We start from the raw sequence: 22,120 nt of genomic DNA on the forward strand, positions 1-22,120 counted from the left end.
CGGCATTTTATGTGAGCTGCAGTGTAGGGGGTCCTCCACTGGGGGCGCCACCACTTTTGCATCCGTTCTGGAGCACCAGGAGTGGGTGGTCCCCGGGAATTCCCCGTGAGCAGCCCCGTGGGGGTGGTCATTTGGTCAGTTTAGCACATTTGGTCATTTTTTACATCTGGGGGTCCCCCAGGGACCTGGGGGTCCCTGGAGCTCTGGGGGTCCTTGGAGGTTGTAGTTTGGCAGGTAAGGAACGTGTGTGCAAAATTTGGCATGGATCGGGGCAACGGTTGCGGAGATATGAGCAGGGCAAGAGTGTGACGTGTGAGGTGTGACAGACAGACTGACTGACTGACTGACTGACTGACTGACTGACTGACTGACTTACACTTTGTGCAGGGTTTGATAGTAAATGCGACCTACGGTCGCAATTATTGTGACAAAAGAAATCGCGATTTACGATATTATCGCGATAATCAAAATCCATTATCCAGGCGGCGGAACATTTGCCAAACAATAGCAGTGACGCGTTGTGAGCTTGTAGATCGGCTATTTTTTGGCAAAGACATTTGATAGGGAGTGAAGAAAAGACTGTATCAAGTACATATATTATAAGTACCTTTTACCAATTATAGAAGGTTTAAATGGTACCGGATATGAAGCTCAGCAAATAAAAGGTGAATTGATCCCAGTGCATGACGGAGGACGATATCACGATGAATTAAATCTCCACGATAGGATTATAGTGAGTGTTTTTTATCACGATAAACGATAATATTGCGTATCGTCCCACCCTAGTATGGATGCTTCATGATGTAGCACAAGATCACACGTGTGTTTTAGTCCTAAACCATGCGGTAACGTTTAACAGTCTGAGTGAGGCAGTTCGCTCCCAAACCGGGAAGCGAACCCCAGCCCCCCACTTAGCAGACAAGGCAAGCAACCCACAACGCCAAGAGAGCTAGCTCGCTTGACATGGCGAGTTACGGCCTGATCTCTTGCAGGGTCGTTACAATGCTGTACATTCAATGCTTCGATCTGGAATTATTTTATGCTTTATCTACAAGCTGCAATTTTAGAAAGATCTTGATTTTATTTTGGGCAAATCTTTGAATATATCTTTTTTAAAGCCTTGACATGACAAAGTTTGAGAACCACTGATTTTAGAAGAAGGATTTAGAAGACATTTATAGAATCGGGTCAATATATTCAAAGACTTGCACACATTTTGTCGATTAAAAAAAAATAGCAGATCTACAAGCTTTTTTTTAATAGTTAAAGCATAAAATAATGGTTAAAGTTATGCGTTCCAGGTCTAAATAACAGTAGTAATTTCAAATAAACTCTTTGACACACCGGGAGCCAGAAAGATCTGAAAGGTGCAGTGATATGCTCCTTTTTCTTGGTATTAGTAAGTACTGGAGCAGCAGTGCACCGAATCAACTGCAGTCGTCTCATCGATTTTTAATAAGACCTCTAAAGACACCATTACTTTTGTCGAGTCACTGAAGACAAGTCTTTTCCGAATCCAAATCTCCTTTAATCCTCGATACATTCTTAAGGTGACACTACTAGGCCGACTTTGTAATGGTCTTAATGTGGCTGTTGAAATTCAGGTGTGAGTCCAGGACTTCACCAAGGTTTCCTGCTTGGCTTGTGTTTTTTTTTTTCTTTTTCTTTTTTTTAACATTAACCGATTGAAGCTGAGTGTCTGACTTTTAATCGTTCCTTCTCTTGGCTCCAAAAACAATGTTACTTCAGTTTTGTCTTTGTTTAATTGAAGAAGGTTCTGGCACATCCAGTCGTGGACTTGTTCAATGCATTTACTCAATGCTTGTATTGTCAGTGGCACTGCCATGGAGACCAGGAGGAGCTCCCAGCCAGCTAACGTTGTGCTGTGGGAGCTCAACCAGGGACATGCTGGGCCCCTGATTCAGCCCGGGAAAAAGAGTTGTAGAAGCCCTCATTGCGCGCTACAGAGAGATCTCTCTCTATAGCGCTGCTGCTACTCAAAGATTTGCCATTTCAGATCATGACAAGTGACAAGCCAGTGGGCCAATGACATGAGTTAGGCCTATATTTCATTGTTGTCGGGTGGAAACCTTGTATGTCCAAAACCGTTTGTTTTGTATTTATCATTTAAAAAATGATTTAAACTAGTGAAAACAGCCGATCTACAAGCACACAACGCCTCGCGGTGCGAGGCGTTGTGTGCTTGTAGATCGGCTGTTTTCACTACTTTTGTGCAACGGCCTTGCATGATGAAGCAGGGCTTTGCTTTGCGAAAAAATTTACACATTTGAAACTTGGAGATACGAGGTTTCTGGCCGACAGTGACAATTTACTTTGTTGGCCGCCCAGCCCCCAAAACGGAACGAAGGCCGACATTTTATTTTAATTTTCTCCTAATGGCCGGCTGGACCGGGAATGAACCGGCCGTTCGGGAGTTGTCCCGCTTTTCCCAATGGCCAGCACGTCCCTGAGCTCAACTCACTGGCATTGCCAGTGTGCACCCAGCCACCCACTGGCACCCACTGGCACCCACTGGCACCCACAGCACCAATGGATGGACTGTACTGGTGAGCAAGCCAGAAAGAGGGCTTGTCTGCAGGGGCATCAAATTATGTCCGTACACAGACAGATGTGTCCGTGTAAAGCAGGGACGTGCTGGGCCCCTGATTCAGCCCGGGAAAAAGAGTTGGAGAGGCCCTCATCTTTTTTTTATATATATATATTAAAGTCGTTGTCGGGTGTAAACCTTGTATATCCAAAACCGTTTGTTTTGTATTTATCATTTTAAAAATGATTTAAACTAGTGAAAACAGCCGATCTACAAGCACACAACGCCTCGCACCGCTGGCTTGTAGATCTGCTGTTTTCACTACTTTTGTGCAACGGCCTTGTACAATTTGAAACTTGGAGATACGAGGTTTCTGCCCGACAGTGACGATTTACTTTGTTGGCCACCCAGCCCGCAAAATGGAACGAAGGCCGACATTTTTTATTTATTTTTTTTCCTAATGGCCGGCCTGGACCGGCCGGGAATGAGCCGGCCGGAAAAGTTGTCCCGCTTTTCCCAATGGCCAGCACGTCCCTGGTGTAAAGATTTTCTTTTTTACACACCATTATGATCACAAGGCCCAATTACTGACATGTCAAGTGGCATATATAGGAGTCCACTAGTGGTTCTCAAATGTTGTATTTGCAAGGACCTCCATAACTGCGCTGGGACACATATTTGTACACTCTCTGAGTTACGGACCTGTTAATATAATAGCCATTCAAGGCTAGCACTTTGTTTGGACAACTTTGTTTTTTTACAACAATGGCTCATATTTTAGATTGTAATTAGAGAAAAGAAAAGATGAGTTTAACATGTTTTCATTTACTGCTTTCTATCGTTTTAGCGATTGTAATGCTTTTGATTTCAGTGGGTGGGGGCCTAAATATGTCTTTTTAGACACAATAATCCCATTCCCAAAATGCACCACAATCTTTCATGGGTAGATGTGACTTATGGGGGCTGGTATTGTTACTGTAAATAGTAATAAAGAATCGCCGGCATATTCTACCACTTTTTGTGGTCACCTGTTCAGATACTGGATTCTGATTGGCTTAAAACAGTGGTAAATCAGTCAACAACCTTGAGTTGGCTCATGGACCCCGCCCACTGTTGTGTTGCAGTTGTAACATTTCTAACCTTGCAAGTTACAACTGTGTTTTCTTTATAATGGTAGAAGTGGTAGAAAATTCGAGGGTCGCTTCGCCTCGTGCCACAACCCTGAAACAGTGGTAAATCAGCCAACAACCCACTCCCTCTCATGGTAAATGGCTTACTTTAAGCCACTTGTATAGGCCCAATGAAATCGCTAAAAAAGATAGGAAGCAGTAAATTAAAACATTTGAACACTCATCTTTTATTTTCTCTAATTACAATCTGCAACAGAGTCTTATGCACACCTGATCAAAGCTTAGCGATGGGTGCGTAGGCGGGGGTCAACATCATTTCAAACATGCACAAGAAGTACAGGGCCCGCACACCATCTTCAACTTGCCAAAAAAACTCTCTTTATTTAATGCAACGTTTCGGTCAAAGACCTTCTTCAGGCATCTGCTGACAGGTAGTAGCAGCACAGCTATATACACACACACAGAGTGCTATCACATCCAATCACTGATAGGGATGAGCCACCCAACAGGTGGTAATCATTAGACTCATTTTATCTTGTCATCACTGTCAGTAGCTACACAATACTTATATTCCATCCCAGTGAATGGCAATGAAGGTCTACTAAACAGTGAATCACAGTGTATGTCAAACTATACAATATACAAAAACAACATTATTACACCTTTTTTGGCAAGTTGAAGATGGTGTGTACTTCTTGTGCATGTTTGAAATGCTCTAATTACAATCTAAAATATGAACCCTTATTGTAACCCTTAAAAAAAGGTGTCCATTAAGCGTTTCTGGTAATATTATTGAACAGTCATTTTGTCCGTGTCCGTCGCTGAGGGTGTCGTCTCCTTTTCCTCCATCTGCCCTCCAGCCTCTGAGAAAACCAAACAATCAAATCAAAGCGTCATATCGACGTGGTTTAAACCAAGAGGCCTCCCTCTGATAGTAAACAAACAAAACACTTAGCCAATCAGTGAGCCCTCTCCATGACCTCCACCTGTCCCTTCCATCTGTTGCTCTGGAGTCAGGGTTGCCAAGGCGACGCCGTGGCGTCCACATCCAGACTGTCATGTGGAGGTCACACGCACGCACGCACGCACGCACATGCACACACACGCACGCACGCACGCACGCACGCGCACGCGCACATGCACGCACGCACGCATGCACGTGCACGTGCACGCGCACACGCACGCACACGCACACGCACACACACACACACACACACACACGCGCACAGTTTTGTATGTAGTACCATTTGGGGACATTTGGGGAGATTACATAGACTTACATTCATTTTCTGTGGCCTTACCCTAACCTCTATCCCTAAACCTAACCCTAACCCTAACCCTAACCCTAAACCTAACCCTAAACCTTTTGGGGACCAACTTGTTTGTCCTCACAAAGTAGGGAGGTCCCCTGAATGTGACTGTGCTAACATGTTTTTAGTCCCCAAATGGTACTAAATACAAACACACACAAACACACACACACACGCACGCACGCACGCACGCACACACACACACACACACACACACACACACACACACACACACACACACACACACACACACACACACACACACACACACACACACAGACACCTTTGAGAATGTTGCACCGTCAATACTGTCTGTCATTGTTCCTATTTTATGTTGTTCTATTTCACTTTAAGTACTCAGCGGTTATTTCTAACCCTGGTTGTGTCGTCGTGTTACACCTTGTTCTGACTTTTTTTAAAAGATGTATTTTTATAAGCATTTCATGCTTTAGTACAGATAGGACAGAGAGAGGGGGGGGGGGGGGGAGCAGGGGCGTCAATTGGTATGGCAGGGGTAAGCAGCTGCCATACCCTGGGTCCAGGGGGGAAAATAAAAGTTACTTTTAAATATAAATCCATGAATGTCTCTTTGTCTATCTGTGCTGGTTATTATGTTGTTAAATGACAGTAAAATAACTACAAATGCAAAAATTGTCACTTTAACAAGGTATTATAATTATATTCTCCACACTTGTATTCTCCCCATCTTGACAGAATGGTATATTCCCAGGTTCCGCAGGTCAGCTGCACAGGTGCAATGCATTAGTGTTAATTGTGGCACGTTTACTAACATGTCAAGTTTAGCTGCACATGAACAACCGTTCCAGGCTGCCATATCCAGCCCAAGAAACCGTAGAAACGGGGAAAAAAATAAAATGTACTTCTTAAAATAAATGTATGCCTGTTGCTAAGGTATGGCAACATGACTGGTGTCTTAGCTTTTTCTGAACTGACGTGACGCCACTGGGAGAGAGGGGGATGACTTGCAGAAAATGGCCTGGGGTCTGATAGGAACCCGGGACAGCTGCATGCTGTAAGGACTGTAGCCTCATTCATATGGTACGGTACGTCCTCCTACGCATGCGGTGGTGACACTGGCAGTGACACAAAGCTACAGAACATTTTAGTGTGAACAACAGCTATACATCGCTGCCGATTCACCAGGGACATATTGGGCCCCTGATTCAGCCTAGGAAAAAGAGTTGGAGAGGCCCTCATTGTGCGCTATAGAGAGAGATCTCTCTCTATAGCGCTGCTGCTACTCAAAGATTTGCCATTTCAGATCATGACAAGTGACAAGCCAATTACAGTACGTTGTTGTCGGGTGGAAACCTTGTACGTCCAAAACCGTTTGTTTTGTATTTATCATTTTAAAAATGATTTAAACTAGTGAAAACAGCCGATCTACAAGCACACAACGCCTCGCACCGCGAGACGTTGTGTGCTTGTAGATCTGCTGTTTTCACTACCTTTGTGCGACAGCCTTGTATGACGAAGCAGGGCTTTGCTTTGCGAAAAAATGTACAAAGATACAAGGTTTCTGCCCGACAGTGACGATTTACTTTGTTGGTCGCCCAGCCCCCAAAATGGAACGACGGCATACATTTTATTTTCATTTTTTTCCTAATGGCCGGCCTGGACCGGCCGTTCGGGAGTTGTCCCCCTTTTCCCAATGGCCAGCACGTCCCTGCGAGTCACTGTTGGAAGGGTTGTATAAACGACACCGCGCACGTGGAAAGAACGTAAGAATGCAAGGGCCTGAGGAACAGCGAGAATGAGTTTCTATTCCATCTGTAATGGAACAGAACAAAGAGGGAAAATTATGAAAAAAAACAAACATCAATGGAGTCATCGGAGAGCTTGAAAGAAGCTTAGCTTTGATTTGATCAGTGCATGTTGATGTTTCATTTGCTCAACATTTTCTAAAATAAAGACAAATGTTTAAAGTGTTTTATTTTTTATTTTTTGTATTTATTTTTTTGTTATAGAGGGCAATTACAATGTATTAATGCATACTGTATGGCTTGTTAGCCAAGGAGCCTATTATAGAAATCTCTGTAGATCAGTCTGTATTGTAGAGAGATAGATATGCACACTGCATATACTGTATACTGCCTATTATACTAGCTGTATTTGTATACTGTACATAGACCTCTGGTGTGTATTGTATTATGACAGCAAATCTTCATTTATTTGATTTATGGGTGCAGAGCGGTGGTTCAACAGTGTGTGAGGCACGCTGGTGTGACACAACACTAGTCCAGGTGTGCTTTGGGATTTTGTGACAACCATAATTTATTACAGATATTTATTTTGGTTATTTTTTACACATAGCCTACAGTAGCACTTTGTGTGCACACACATTATTAAATCCCTTCAAACATCAAAGCATATTCTTTGGGCTTTTTCTGCCTTCATTGACAGGAAACGGGGAGAGAGAGACAGGGAGTGACATGCAGCAAAGGGCAAAGGTCGCCACGATCGTGAGCTGAACCCCTGACCAGTGGCGTCATTTCAGAAAAAGCTAAGGTATGGCAACATGACTGGTGTTATGTCTTGCACACGCGCGACACCAGTCATGTTGCCATACCTTAGCAACATGCATGATACATTTATTTTAAGAAGTACATTTATTTTTTTCCCCCGTTTCTACGGTTTCTTGGGCTTGATATGGCAGCCTGGAACGGTTGTTCATGTGCAGCTAAACTTGGCATGTTAGTAAACGGGCCACAATTAACAATAATGCATTGCACCTGTGCAGCTGACCTGCGGAACCTGGGAATAAACCATTCTGTCAAGATGGGGAGAATACAAGTGTGGAGAATATAATTATAATACCTTGTTAAAGTGACCATTTTGTAAAAGTTTGCATTTGTAGTTATTTTACTGTAATTTAACAACATAATAACCAGCACAGATAGACAAAGAGACATTCATGTATTTATATTTAAAAGTAACTTTTATTTTCCCCCCTGGACCCAGGGTATGGCAGCTGCTTACCCCTGCCATACCCAATTGACTCCCCTGACAGGGAGTGACACGCAGCAAAGGATCATTTTTGAAATGTATAGAAAACGCTCTGAAAAGGTTGGAAGTGGTTAGAGTTTAGTTTCTCTCAGAAAGCATGTGTGCGTCTACCAACCACCTGCTGAGATCTCTCAGCCAAGTGTGGAATAAACTCTTGCGTTTTCTTAAATAATTTAGTAGTCGAGAGGCAGCAGTTAACAGCCAAAGGCATTTGTGCATACATTTTACTCTTAATTCCAAAAGTAGAATCACATTTGCATAATTCTTAGAGTTGTTTGTTGTTTTTTAAGGTGTATAGCTCTGCTGGGGGGCGAGTCTTTTGAGAGAGTCTGCCTGTTTGTATGTTTGTGTTTGTCCAGTATTATCACACAGACTGCTGAACCAATCAGCATTTCTTGCACTGGTTGAGAGCAGTGGTGTTCAACCTTTTTCATATGAAAAGTCCATTATGTATTGGGAATTTGACCCACGGACCATTTGATGAGATTTAGCCACTCACCAAAACTTAGAATATAAATCTATACGTATATCAATTTTGAGGTATTTTTGAGTATTTCCAATATTCAGTAATTTTACTTCTACTCCACTACATCTCAGAGGCAAATATTGTAATTTTACTCCTCTACAATTATATATAAAAAAAATTAGTTACTAGTTACTTTGTAGATTTATATTATTATTACCAAACATCCATTACCCACTTCCGCCCTACTGTATACATTTCGGCCATATGAAAAAGCAGATCTACAGCTCACATTGGTCGTATACTTGGTTTAGTGTAGAGGGTATAAAAGCATAGTTTTATTACAGAAATAGAAACATATTTTCTTCTTGTACTTACCGTAGCCATTTAGGCCCTAGTTTACACTTTGTTGAACAGCAAATTTGTGAAACTATATGCGGCCTGCCAAGCTCACAACACACAGCGAGTGTTGTGCTCAGAACTAATGGATTTTGATTGCAATCACTGTGTGTGTGTGTGTGTGTGTGTGTGTGTGTGTGTGTGTGTGTGTGTGTGTGTGTGTGTGTGTGTGTGTGTGTGTGTGTGTGTGTGTGTGTGTGTGTGTGTGTGTGTGTGTGTGTGCGCACACAAATGTGTGAACCCACAGCGCCTAAACAACGTGATCTGCTCCCTAAATTACAAACTCATCTGCATGTGCTGCTGTCACGGTGCCAGAGATAAGACCAGCTCCAAGGAGAATTCTAGACACATGCCTTTCTTTTTTTTCTTCTTTTTTTTCTTTTAACATTTTTATCCCACGATTTTGTAACCCATTTTTTCACCCTGTGCCAATTGCCTAAGCTGTAATCCTGGGCTCTGCTCTGCCTCTGCCAACCTGGGGAGAGCCCTGAACTGAGCTCATGCTTCCTTCAGTGCATGAGGAGTGAGCAAGCCGCTTCTTATCACCAGGGTAGCGCGTGGAAGGAACACGTTATTCCAACCAGTTCCTTTCCCCTCTATGAGGCGCCCCGGCTGGCCAGGGGGAGGCAGTATAGAGACCAGGATTACTGCATGTTTTTTGTGAGGGTACCTATACCCTAGGAGATACAGGGAGAACATGCAAACTCCACACAGAAAGGCCCTTTCGCCAACCCCAGCTAGGGTGTGGGCACTGATGATGTGGAGGAGAGAACACGCCCACAGCGCCCCCCGGCCAGAATCGAACCCTTGGCAGACCTTCTAGCTGTAAGGCGACAGCGCTCATATTACTCTGCAAGACAAGCGTTCTGGCTGAAAGCTTTGGCTCCATTTCAACCAGTACTGATAATATTGGTGATTATTCTTTTCATGGATGTTTTACTAGTTGTCATTACAAACACATCCACAAAGCGTGTCTTATCCGTGACTTTGCAAAACACATAACAGCATAACATCTGTTTAGCAGAGCGTGGTGGCTCGTGTGGGACAACCAAGGCATGGATGTGTGTTTGTAATGACAACTAGAAACACTTTCTTTGAGCCAAGGACCCCCAAATTGATATATATTTGGCCGTGGACCCCCATTCTGAAAGAGAAGAAGATTGCGCCCTGATTGCGCCAGACTCCAGCTCATGTTAAGACCAAGACGCTCAGGATCTTTTGGTAATAATTAAACAATGTGAGTGCTGGGCATGAGAATTACAACATGTTACAGCATGTTGGAAAATAGCAATAATAGATGCGCTGGGAGACACTCGAAGCACTCAAACACTGTAGCTTCAAGTACACAATATTGTTCCTTAGTTAGATTCATTTTTAGCTGTAACATGTTATGCTTTGTATGGTCCTGTGAACCTTTCAGTAATATTTTTTAAGAGATGCATAACTATCAGTCCTCATGAGTGCATTATAAGGCCAGGCAATTTGAGGATTTTTACTATGTTCCGTAGAACCCTCATTTCATCTTTACTAATATGAAATATGTACTGTAGGCTTTCATGTATCATTCATACTGTAGGGATGAAAGTTAAACCTACTATGACATGAAAAAAGAAAGACATTACTTTAAGAACTACTGAGGCCTTGAGCATCTAGAAGTAATGCTATATGAGTAACTGAACATCATAGCACACGCAGGCACACATGTACGGGCACGCACACACGCACCCTAGAGCATCCCTTAAATGTGTCCAGCATGCATACAGACGTGCATGTGTGTGTGCATACATACATAAATACTCTACTTAACCCTTTGAAGGTCACACCAAGAAAAAAGCAGTCAAAAAAATGATTTGCATTTCTTATTCCCTTTAGGCAATAATAACAATAATCAATTGTTTTGTTTACAATATATCCACCAGTTATTAAAACTAGACCTTACCCGTTCGAAGATATGTGCTCCAAAATATGTGCAGAGTGTGGGTTGTGGGGAAAGTTACTGTAACTGGTGCGTGCGTGAGAATATGTGGGAGCATATGTGGGAGCATCATAATGTAAGGCATAATGTATGCGCTTGCTCCACATAGGTTTTTCATACCCGTTGGAAGATGAGAGAGAGAGAGAGAGAGAGAGAGAGAGAGAGTTTCATACCCGTTGGAAGATGAGAGAGAGAGAGAGAGAGAGAGAGAGAGAGAGAGAGAGAGAGAGAGAGAGAGAGAGAGAGAGAACACATTCCTAACTGTGAGAGAGAGGGGTGTGTGTGTGGGGCTACAGATCCCATGGCCTGGAGGAACGGACCGTAACCCTGACAACAGACTAAGAAAACGCTAATTAACAGCTTTAATTTGGGAGAAATTAAATTCGGGCTTCGTCAGCGTTGGTATAATGCTAATGGCCAATACCATGTGAACTTTGGGATCAGTTGCTGAAGCGAGTGAATAGATAAAAACGTAGATAAGCGTGAGCGTTAGAGCGTTAGAGCGTGAGTGTGTGAGTGAGTGAGTGAGTGAGTGAGTTGTTTGGTGCTTTATTAGATAGATATAAGCCTCTACTAAACGGTAGACATGTATGTTAATGTTAAAAGTGCGATGAATAGAATAAAAAAAATGATAGCTATAACAATGAAACTTCTCCAGTTGATTACTCACATTAAAACAAAGGTTGTTTGTATTACAAGTTTTCTGAAATGATATGTTAAAATATGCAAATCAGGCATTATATGCACATATAATGCCCAATTTGCATGTATTTAGGGGACATAAATCTGAAGATTGGATAAAGCCAGGTTCAAAACTATTGTTTCATTGTCTTGACATATTAGTGAGTAATATCGATATCAAGGCATTCAACAATACGAATATCGAAGGTTTTCCTAATATGGCCCAGCCTCAATACATACATGTGTACATAATAGTACATACATCAATGTGTGTGTCTGTACACCAGTTCTGCTTACGGGGACATGGAACAAGCTTTGCATGTATTATTTGTAATCGCTCCAAATCTCAACATGGATCAATTATGATGACAAACAATTCCTTGTGTTCTCATGAATGCATAATGAGGGAGGGGCTTTCATTTATAAACAAACCCCCATCAGTGAGAGACGAGCCTGTCATTGTGCAGGATGTCAGGCTATAATGGGGGTCCATGATGGCCATGATGCTGGGGGGGCAAACTGGAGGTCCTTGAAATTGAAAGCTGCACATGGTGTCGCCTTTATTTTCAATCTCCAACATGAGCATCACGCTTCAACGGAGGATAACACTTTGTGACGTGTGGCTCAGTGTAACTCATTCTGCATCATGTGCTTCAATGGAGGATAACACTTTGTGACGTGTGGCTCAGTGTAACTCATTCTGCATCATGTGCTTCAATGGAGGATAACACTTTGTGACGTGTGGCTCAGTGTAACTCATTCTGCATCATGTGCTTCAATGGAGGATAACACTTTGTGACGTGTGGCTCAGTGTAACTCATTCTGCATCATGTGCTTCAATAGAGGATAACACTTTGTGACGTGTGGCTCAGTGTAACTCATTCTGCATCATGTGCTTCAATGGAGGATAACACTTTGTGACGTGTGGCTCAGTGTAACTCATTCTGCATCATGTGCTTCAATGGAGGATAACACTTTGTGACGTGTGGCTCAGTGTAACTCATTCTGCATCATGTGCTTCAATAGAGGATAACACTTTGTGACGTGTGGCTCAGTGTAACTCATTCTGCATCATGTGCTTCAATGGAGGATAACACTTTGTGACGTGTGGCTCAGTGTAACTCATTCTGCATCATGTGCTTCAATGGAGGATAACACTTTGTGACGTGTGGCTCAGTGTAACTCATTCTGCATCATGTGCTTCAATGGAGGATAACACTTTGTGACGTGTGGCTCAGTGTAACTCATTCTGCATCATGTGCTTCAATAGAGGATAACACTTTGTGACGTGTGGCTCAGTGTAACTCATTCTGCATCATGTGCTTCAATGGAGGATAACACTTTGTGACGTGTGGCTCAGTGTAACTCATTCTGCATCATGTGCTTCAATGGAGGATAAAGGCCCATTCCCACTGGGCCAGATAACAGATATCTGGAGATATTTCTCCAGATATTTTTCCATGCAAAGTGGATGGTAGCTACAGATAAAAAAAAATCTACCACAGATATTTGCCACAGATACTTTTATCTGTGGCAAATATTTTTTTTATCTGTATCTACCATCCACTTTGCATTGAAAAATATCTGGAGAAATATCTCCAGATATCTGTTATCTGGCCCAGTGGGAATGGGCCTTAACACTTTGTGACGTGTGGCTCAGTGTAACTCATTCTGCATCATGTGCTTCAATGGAGGATAACACTTTGTGACGTGTGGCTCAGTGTAACTCATTCTGCATCATGTGCTTCAATGGAGGATAACACTTTGTGACGTGTGGCTCAGTGTAACTCATTCTGCATCATGTGCTTCAATGGAGGATAACACTTTGTGACGTGTGGCTCAGTGTAACTCATTCTGCATCATGTGCTTCAATAGAGGATAACACTTTGTGACGTGTGGCTCAGTGTAACTCATTCTGCATCATGTGCTTCAATGGAGGATAACACTTTGTGACGTGTGGCTCAGTGTAACTCATTCTGCATCATGTGCTTCAATGGAGGATAACACTTTGTGACGTGTGGCTCAGTGTAACTCATTCTGCATCATGTGCTGTGACATATCAGTGGTGGAAAAAAGTACTCACATTCTTTACTTAAAGTGTTAGTTCAGCTATTTCTGACATAAAGCTGTGTGAAATACTTGCCATTAAAATAGTGGTTACAAATGTATTAATTCATTACCAGAGTCCCGTGGTCAGAGTTCTGGTCAGTTTCTAATGAATATTAAGTAGTTCCAATGGGGTGGGGGCCATTTGGCGTGGCCCAATCATTGAAAATAGATTAATCCACAAAACTAGCGTCATTTGTATTTTTTGCCTATTTCTACCATATAGAGTGAGGTTTCGTTCTGATCAGCTGACTGCAAAGCACCTTGTTTTGGGGAAATATGTTGCAGCGGCATAGTGATACTGGACACAAAAAATAGTACCATGTGACAGAGGGGTCAAAGTTGAACGAAAGTTGGTCTATTTGTTAGAAATAGGTCAACAATAGATAGATACCTTTATTTTGTGGATTCATCTATTTTTAATGATTGGGCCATGATCCCCTGCCAAATCACCAGAACTACTTTATATTCATCTAAAACTGACCAGAACTCTGACCATGGGACTCTGGTAATGAATTAATACATTTGTAACCACTATTTTAATGGCAAGTATTTCACACAGCTTTATGTCAAAAATAGCTGAACTAACACTTTAAGTAAAAGTATCAATACTGCAATGTAGAAATAGCTCTGTTACAAATAAAAGTACTGTATTCAAAATGTACTTGAGTACAAGGACAAAAGTATTGGTATCAAAATGTACTTACACCTAAAGGGGTACTGTCACTTTAATTTTAGTCATCTTAAAATATGAGTTAATATTTTTATGATGTCATTGTGGGAATGCGCAATTATAAGCCAATCAAATTAATTGACTGTACTTAGACTACTTACTGTGCTGGTCAGCTGTTGTTGGGGGGTGAGGGGCAGATTACACTGTGACATGAGTTTCAGACTATTTCAGACCGTTTTCAGAGAGACCACGTGACCTGCTGTATCATACTATTATAATTTCGGGGCGTGTCAGCGGGCCTTTAAGGTACCAAAAGTAGAAGGTACTCATTATGCATAATGTCCCATTTTAAAATTTCAAAATATTTTGAAAATAGCAGATTACAATTTACAATTTAGGCATTTAGCAGACGCTTTTAATAAGCAAAATAATATGTCAGTACATCAACAACAATTTAGCAATGCATAGGAATATCAATCTAGAAAAAAACATGACATAGGTAGACCATGCACCTAATCAGTAAAAACACATTTCTAAAACCTAAAAATGCTATCTAGCTTCATGTATGGTCATTGAGGGAAGGGGAGTGTTACAGTAGTGGTGCTATGGGTTTAGGTGGAGTCTGAAGAGGTGAGTCTTCAGTCCAAGTGGAAGCTATGGAGTGAGCCTGTAGTCTACAAGCTCACAATGCATCACATCGTAGATGTGCTATTTTCAAATGGCCAAAATGCATATACTGTAGGGCTGAAGTGGTTAATGTATGTTTTGTAATAATATTTTGCTAATACTTTTCATTGTTTAAATGTGTTTTTTTTTCAAACCCACAGACCGATTTAAAAAAAATGTCTTGACCTCTGCCTCTTTGTTTATTTTGTTAGAGTTTGATTACAACTGTAATTCATGTATTTTTATTTCAGTTAATTGTTTTAGTTGTGTTTCAGTTAAACGCTTTCATTTTGAAGGTGTTGGGCAATTGACTTGACGCATGAGGTGAATTTATTGAAGTCATCAGGAACAGATTCAGTTCAGTACAGTTGTTTTGTTTGACATGGGTCAGAGTCAGACATTACCATCAAGATTGCTGTTTCATATTGTCACTGTTGGGCAGAAACCTTGCGGTGCAAGGCAGGCGTGGTGTGCTTGTAGATCGGCTATTTTCACTAGTTTTTAGAATGATAATACAAAATGAACGGTTTTAGACATACAAGGTTTCCAGCCGACAACGACGATATGTAAAAGAAGCTGAATAAAATGCCACCGACCTGCATGCATTATTACGTGCTTGGACAAAGGACTCATTTCAAAACCCTGAGTAAGACTTTGTGGACGAATCACCACTACAACCCTTGTATGAGAAGCAGGGCATTCATTCATGGAAAAACATAAAACGTATCTCCATAAAGAAATTATAGAGATACTCGGTTTGCGCCTGACAGCGGTGATAATGTAGAGTGAAATATGAGCTCTCCAGTGGATATCATTGTCACTCTGGGGAGGTTCTGGGGGCCACCATATGTCACTTTTAATGACAGCTGTCATTTCATTGCTCCTCATCCTCACAGAGACTCTTCTTTAGAGGTGAGAGGAGATGACAGCGTCTGGAGATTGATGCTCAGACACATTTACACCCCTGAATCACAGAATAATCTCATTCCAGCTCATTAACTCTGCTGCTGTGTGTGTGTGTGTGTGTGTGTGTGTGTGTGTGTGTGTGTGTGTGTGTGTGTGTGTGTGTGTGTGTGTGTGTGTGTGTGTGTGTGTGTGTGTGTGTGTGTGTGACCTGTGTGGACAGGGAATTACTACTTTGTGGGGACCTCATGTCCCCACAAAGATAGTACAATCCTTGCACAATACCTTGTGGGTACTTATTAATAAGTCCCCACAAGGTGTTTAGGGGTTAGGTTAAGGGTTAGGGTTAGGGTTAGGGTTCAAAATGAATGGAATGTCCCCACAAAGATAGTAGACTATGTGTAATGTCCCCACAAAGTAGCAATTGCAAACCTGTGTGTGTGTGTGTGTGTGTGTGTGTGTGTGTGTGTGTGTGTGTGTGTGTGTGTGTGTGTGTGTGTGTGTGTGTGTGTGTGTGTGTCTGTTTGTGTCTGTTTGTCTGTCTGTGTGTGTATGTGCGTGCGTGCGTGCGTGCGTGCGCGCGTGCGTGCGTGCGTGCGCGCGTGCGTGCGTGCGTGCGTGTGTGTGTGTGTGCACACGCGTACGCGCGTGGAAAAGGACAGACACCAGTTTGTTTAGCATTCAACTTGCTATGTGGTGTACTATAATGTATAATACACCTTATCACACTCTAATAGAACAATCGTTTGTTTACAAGCGTCGAGGCAACAGTGCTGCGCGCGCTGCTTTGCATCTAATCAAATCCCAGCTAGATTCCCAAACCTGTTGTGTTGAGGAGTGCTATGGTTTCGCTTCATTCAACTCCCTGTGTGTAGGCCGGTGAAGTGCCTAGCATTTCATTTTTAATGAGAGGCGAGCGACTAGTTGGGAGGCGCGGACAAGCGGACACGATCCCCTGACATTGTCGTGCTCAGAAGTGGTTCGCTTTTTTAGCACACGATGTGCAGGACAATGATAAAGCTGAAGCAGGTGCAAAACTCACAGAGCGATTGTGTGTCAGTGTGTTCACACATGAATGATTGTATCTGTAACAGAGACTTGTAGGATAATAGACAACACTAGTGTCTTCATTATAGTTAATTAGGTCATTGATGAACTCATTACATCATTAAATCACACATTGTTCTGTTTGGTCGAAACATGTTCGCAGGGGCGTCACAAGGGGTAGGAAAGTGGGACTGAGTTACCAGGGCCCAAGGTGGAGGGGCCCTATAGTAACATTAGCCATTGAAAAATAGCAGATATACAAGCTCACAGCGCGGCACCGAGTGCCGCGCTGCGAGCTTGTAGATCTGCTATTTTTGAAAAGTCGTGAAAATGTGTGCAAATCTTTGAATATGTATTTTTTACGCGAACATTTGTAACTCAAATGTTGCTTCCGGGGAGGGGTGCCTGGAACTAAATATTTTAAGATGGGGGGGTCTAGCTGTGGCCAAATACATATCATCTTGGGGGTCCTTCACATGAAAACGTTTGAGCACCACTGACATAGAAACATAAGTTTCTTGCACACATTTTCACGATTTATTAAAAATAGCAGATCTACAAGCTCGCAGCGCGGCACTCGGTGCCGCGCTGTGAGCTTGTATATCTGCTATTTTTCAATAGTTAACATTCATGGGGGGGCCCGCAGTGAATCCTTGTACCCAGGGCCCAGCATTTGGTGTGACACCCCTGCATGTGCGTCCATGCGTTTGTTCGTGCAGACTCCAATGACATAACACGTCCCTTTCCTTGTTTTCCCCTCCAGAACAAGAGTCTGAAAAACAAGCTCATGTCGGGTAACAAACTTTGTGACGCGTACGCAGAAGAGGTAAGAACCCATTCATCATCACTCTGTTGCTTAGTGCATGTGTAGCTGAGTAGCCCTGCCTGAAGCCTATAATCCCTCCCTTTTGGCAGAGCATTAGACGTTAGATTACAAGATTCCTAGTGAAATGACAACAACTGCTACTTCCGCATTCATCAAATTATCTGGACGCACCTATTCTTTCAACCATTCACATGACTGAGTGTGTCATGTGAACACATCAGAATCAGAATTGCTTTATTGTTCACATCACAGGTTTAAAGATGGGTGCCGTGACCCACGTGTTAGAATTATGTTTTTGTGTAGCCACACCCACCTGTTCATTAAGTATACCTGGTTGGTCAGGTGGGTGGTGACCCAGCTGAACTTAGCCACACCCATAACGTAAATAAGTCAATGAAATTAGTTTTTGAGCAAGTTTTATTGTTTTTGTTATTTCCACAGACAAAAACAGACAGAATAAGTCGATCATAATCGCCTATATGCCTAATGCACAATCATCCACAATAAATAAAAACAATTCGATAAATTGTTGATATAACAATAATTATGTTACCTCAGGAAAATAGTCACCATTTCAAATGACCCCTGACCTCTCTCCAAGTTCCTGACACATCGCTGCATAAACCCTTTACGTCCAAAACTGTCACTGTTCAGTGTTCCAATGGATCCACTATAGCGTTTATTCAGTCACAATCTCTCGTTAATGCTTTTCAATAGGCTATTCGTAAAACCCATAGAAGCACTTTCAACTTAGCGTCCCAATCTACAAGCTGCCTTCCCGGTCGGCTATTTTCTCTACTTTTGTATGTCATAACGAAGAAGTAATTTGCAGGGGCAAAAAAAAAACTGCCTAACAGTGACGATATTCAAGAAGACATTGACTGTCAAGTTGATTTAAGCATAGCAGCAGGCCAGTCATAATAGTATAAACCTGACAACATTCATCTTCACGGTACAGACACCCCAAACTATCTCCAGCCAGGACAATGGGGCCATAATAGTGTGTGTGTGTGTGTGTGTGTGTGTGTGTGTGTGTGTGTGTGTTTGTGTGTGTGTGTGTGTGTGTGCGTGCGTGTGCGTGTGCGTGTGCGTGTGTGTGTGTGTGTGTGCGTGCGTGCGTGTGCGTGTGAGCGTGCATGTGCGATTGTGCGGGGGGACTAGAGTACAAACATCACATTTCTAGACATTATAAATGCAGTGCTGAGAGTCTGTACAGTTCATTTAACTTGTTCAAGGTTGCCTTAGTGATGATAGATTTTAATTTTATCCATGCATTTATTCATCATACGCCGGGATGATTATAATGACCCACTTGACATTGTTTTCACACAGACAACATTCTGCCACAGTCTGTCATCATGGATTCTAACTAAACTAATGTTATAATCACTATTTATAGAGTATGAACCATATTCTCTTTAAAACTTTGGCACCTTCTGTATCTACTCCCACATGCTTACACCTAGAAACACCTTTTAAACCTTCAAATGTTCAGCTTACTGTGGAATCGTGCTCGTGTACATGATGTTTTTATGTTTTGTAGTTTTTTATTTATTATATATTTAACTTTTAAAACTTGATGGACTTAACACCTTCTAAGCCTGGCCGCACTCCCTCGGACTTCCTACTGGGTCCCATCAGCCAATCGTCTATTCCCGTCTATTGCCGTAATTTATGAAATTAATCATAATTTTTTGAAAAATACAGTCGCAGGTCGTGCTCTGTCTCTTTAAGAGACGTTGCGCAATCAGATCACGTCAGAAACGTGATGACGTCATCGGCTGGCTCTGCCACTGGCTCCACGAGCGGCCATTACGTTCCCCTTCACTGTGTGTGCTGCAGCCTGGTTTAGCCCATCCCCTCAAGAGTTTCGACCAGACGAGAGGCGAAATCAAGGCTTCGGAATGAGTGGAATACATGGAATTAGATCGATGTGCGTGCGACGAGGACGTAATGTACTTTCGAACGCTGTTTTTTCTCGCGGATTACCCCATCTCGCTCCATGCAAATGAACGGCAGAAATACAGCCAGCAGCAGCTTCTAAGTAAGTGGCCGCCCAAACACGTAGTGTGTGCACGTCCTGCTGGCTTGCACTGAACGACCCGCGCGCGTTGTTTATCATTTGGTGTGTTTGTTTTTTTAAATATGTTTATAAATAAAACGCTGATTGCACGGCAGTACCGGGGTTCAGGGGGTTCTGCCGCGGCTTAGAAGGACCCTTCCTATTCCTCCATACTTTCACCGTATGGAAACAGTTTAAAAATTCCACATTACTGTGGACATGCACATTTGAGATTTTCACTTTAAAATATGGGAGCTACAGTGGGAGACAAAGTACACACTCCATTATAGTTATTTTTTGGTACTGTATCAGTAATGTATATGGTCTAAGACGAGGAGCTGGGAGCCAGTGGTGGACAAGCCCAAGACCAGAACTTGTTGTATTGTTTACAGCAGGGGTTCCCAAACTTTTTTGTCTCAGGGCACCCCATAAATATATTTTTTTAATCCGAGGCAACCCTACATTATAATTTTCACTCCCAGCACCTTAAATTTATAGCATATCGTCGTTGTCGGTTGGAAACCTTATATGTCCAAACTGTTCGTTTTGTATTTATCATCTATAAACTATAGTGAAAACAGCAGAACGCACAACGCCTCGCGATGCGAGGCGTTGTGTGCTTGTAGATCGGCTGTTTTCACTAGTTGTGTGTGACAGTCTTGTATGATGAAGCAGGGCTTTGCTTTACCAAAAGACGTAAACATTTGAAACTTGGAGATACGAGGTTTCTGCCCGACAGTGACGATACTTTAGTGATTATGTTGCGAGGAAAACGAATAACTTTGTACTTCAAGTTTAAAATGATACTAAATATTTTTTCAAGAGTCCAAATAAATTCCAAATATTATCAAAATATCTTGCGGCACCCCTGGACTGCCGTCACGGCAAAATGACGAATGAATGAACACTAACGAGCTATTGACACTTGTATGGCTCAATCAACAACGGGTGTCGCTCTCCATTCCGACATGTCGCCACTCCGAAATTGACTTCTTATTGTCGGAGTGGCGACACTTCCATAGGGGTTAAGTTTAGGGTAAGGGTTAGAGATAGGGTTAGTGTCGGAATGGAGACATGTCGGAAAGGAGACATGTCGGAGTGGCGGGGTGTAACCGTTTACAACCCCTCTGAAGTTCAAAGGGAGCAATTAAGAGCAAGTCACCTTGAATTTTTTTTAAACCGCCCCTAACATTACGTCAATAGGCTTTAGCCCGCCCCCCAGAAAAATAATCTCTCCCCGAAATTCCAGACTCTCTTCCCAAAACGAAGTGTGTGATAGAGTCTGGTTTATTAACCAGGCAAGGATAGATATTGCTGCTCCACCTCAGCCATCTCCCAGAGGTATAACGCCTTTGTTGCTCGTCTGATACAATAAGACACTCCGACCTACTTACTGACTTCATATCTAATATTAGTGTACTGACATGATGGTGGAAAACAACGCATTAAAGCTTCACAATCAAATAGTTCAATGTATAACAGAGAATGCATTATAATTAGGGCTGGGATGCGATTACAATTTTTAATCTAATTAATTACAGGCTCTGTGATTAATTAATCACAATTAATCGCATTTTAATCGCACATCGATATTTGACCTGAGAAGCTTTTTTTTTCCAAGTAAAACACATTTTGTTGTACGAGTGAATCAACGAGTGAGTTTTTTAAATCTAAATTTCGCATCCAATGGGCCAAGCAAAGCGCTCTGATCGGCTACTTCTCCCTTTGCGTTTGTTGTCTCTTCTTGGTTGGTGCATCGCTATGATCAGTATGCCCGAAACTGAAGGTTCTGTGGTGCAAAAACTAAGTGCGATTAAAATGCGTTCATTCTTTTAATCGCGTTAATCTTCTGTAATTAATTAATCGCAATTAATCAGTTAAAGTCCCAGCCTTAATTATAATATAGTTTATATTATAATTACAATATAGTTCTGATGCAATTCAAACCAAAGTAACGTACCACGATACCATTGTTTTGTACCAATGCACTTAATTCTATCCAAGGCTGGTGTGATCATCTCATCCTCGCTTTTATGTCTTATTATAGGCTGCTAATTAACTCATTAAAAGCCTCAGACATTAACGGATTATAATATCCAGAGTGCCTCCCACCCCCCCCCCATTCACGGCCGTTCTCTTATTTTGTCTTATTTTGAAGGCCACCGGAAGTACTTCCGGTCTGACGTCATCGGATCCTTCGACTGAACCGATCATTGTTTATGTGGAGCCATGCTGGATCGGCTCGTAGCGTTTATACATGTGTTTTATAAGCGAGCATCTGCCTCCATCTTCGCTTCTAAAGTG

At 42.3% G+C, this 22,120-nt stretch overlaps 1 protein-coding gene across 1 annotated transcript in view; it reads left to right on the forward strand.

The window, feature by feature from the left end:
* LOC308288922 (leucine zipper protein 2-like) overlaps window positions 1-22,120 on the forward strand; it is a gene marked incomplete at both ends in the record, with an annotated part of 241,708 nt that overhangs the window by 182,358 nt on the left and 37,230 nt on the right. Inside the window, one exon of the mRNA XM_080730396.1 lies at window positions 17,692-17,754. Within this exon, the coding sequence (XP_080586522.1) occupies window positions 17,692-17,754 (63 nt within the window). The remainder of the gene's footprint in view (window positions 1-17,691; window positions 17,755-22,120) is intronic.

Source organism: Nannobrachium achirus (assembly GCF_963921795.1).
Source record: "Nannobrachium achirus genome assembly, chromosome: 7".
In the NCBI taxonomy this organism is placed as follows: domain Eukaryota; kingdom Metazoa; phylum Chordata; class Actinopteri; order Myctophiformes; family Myctophidae; genus Nannobrachium; species Nannobrachium achirus.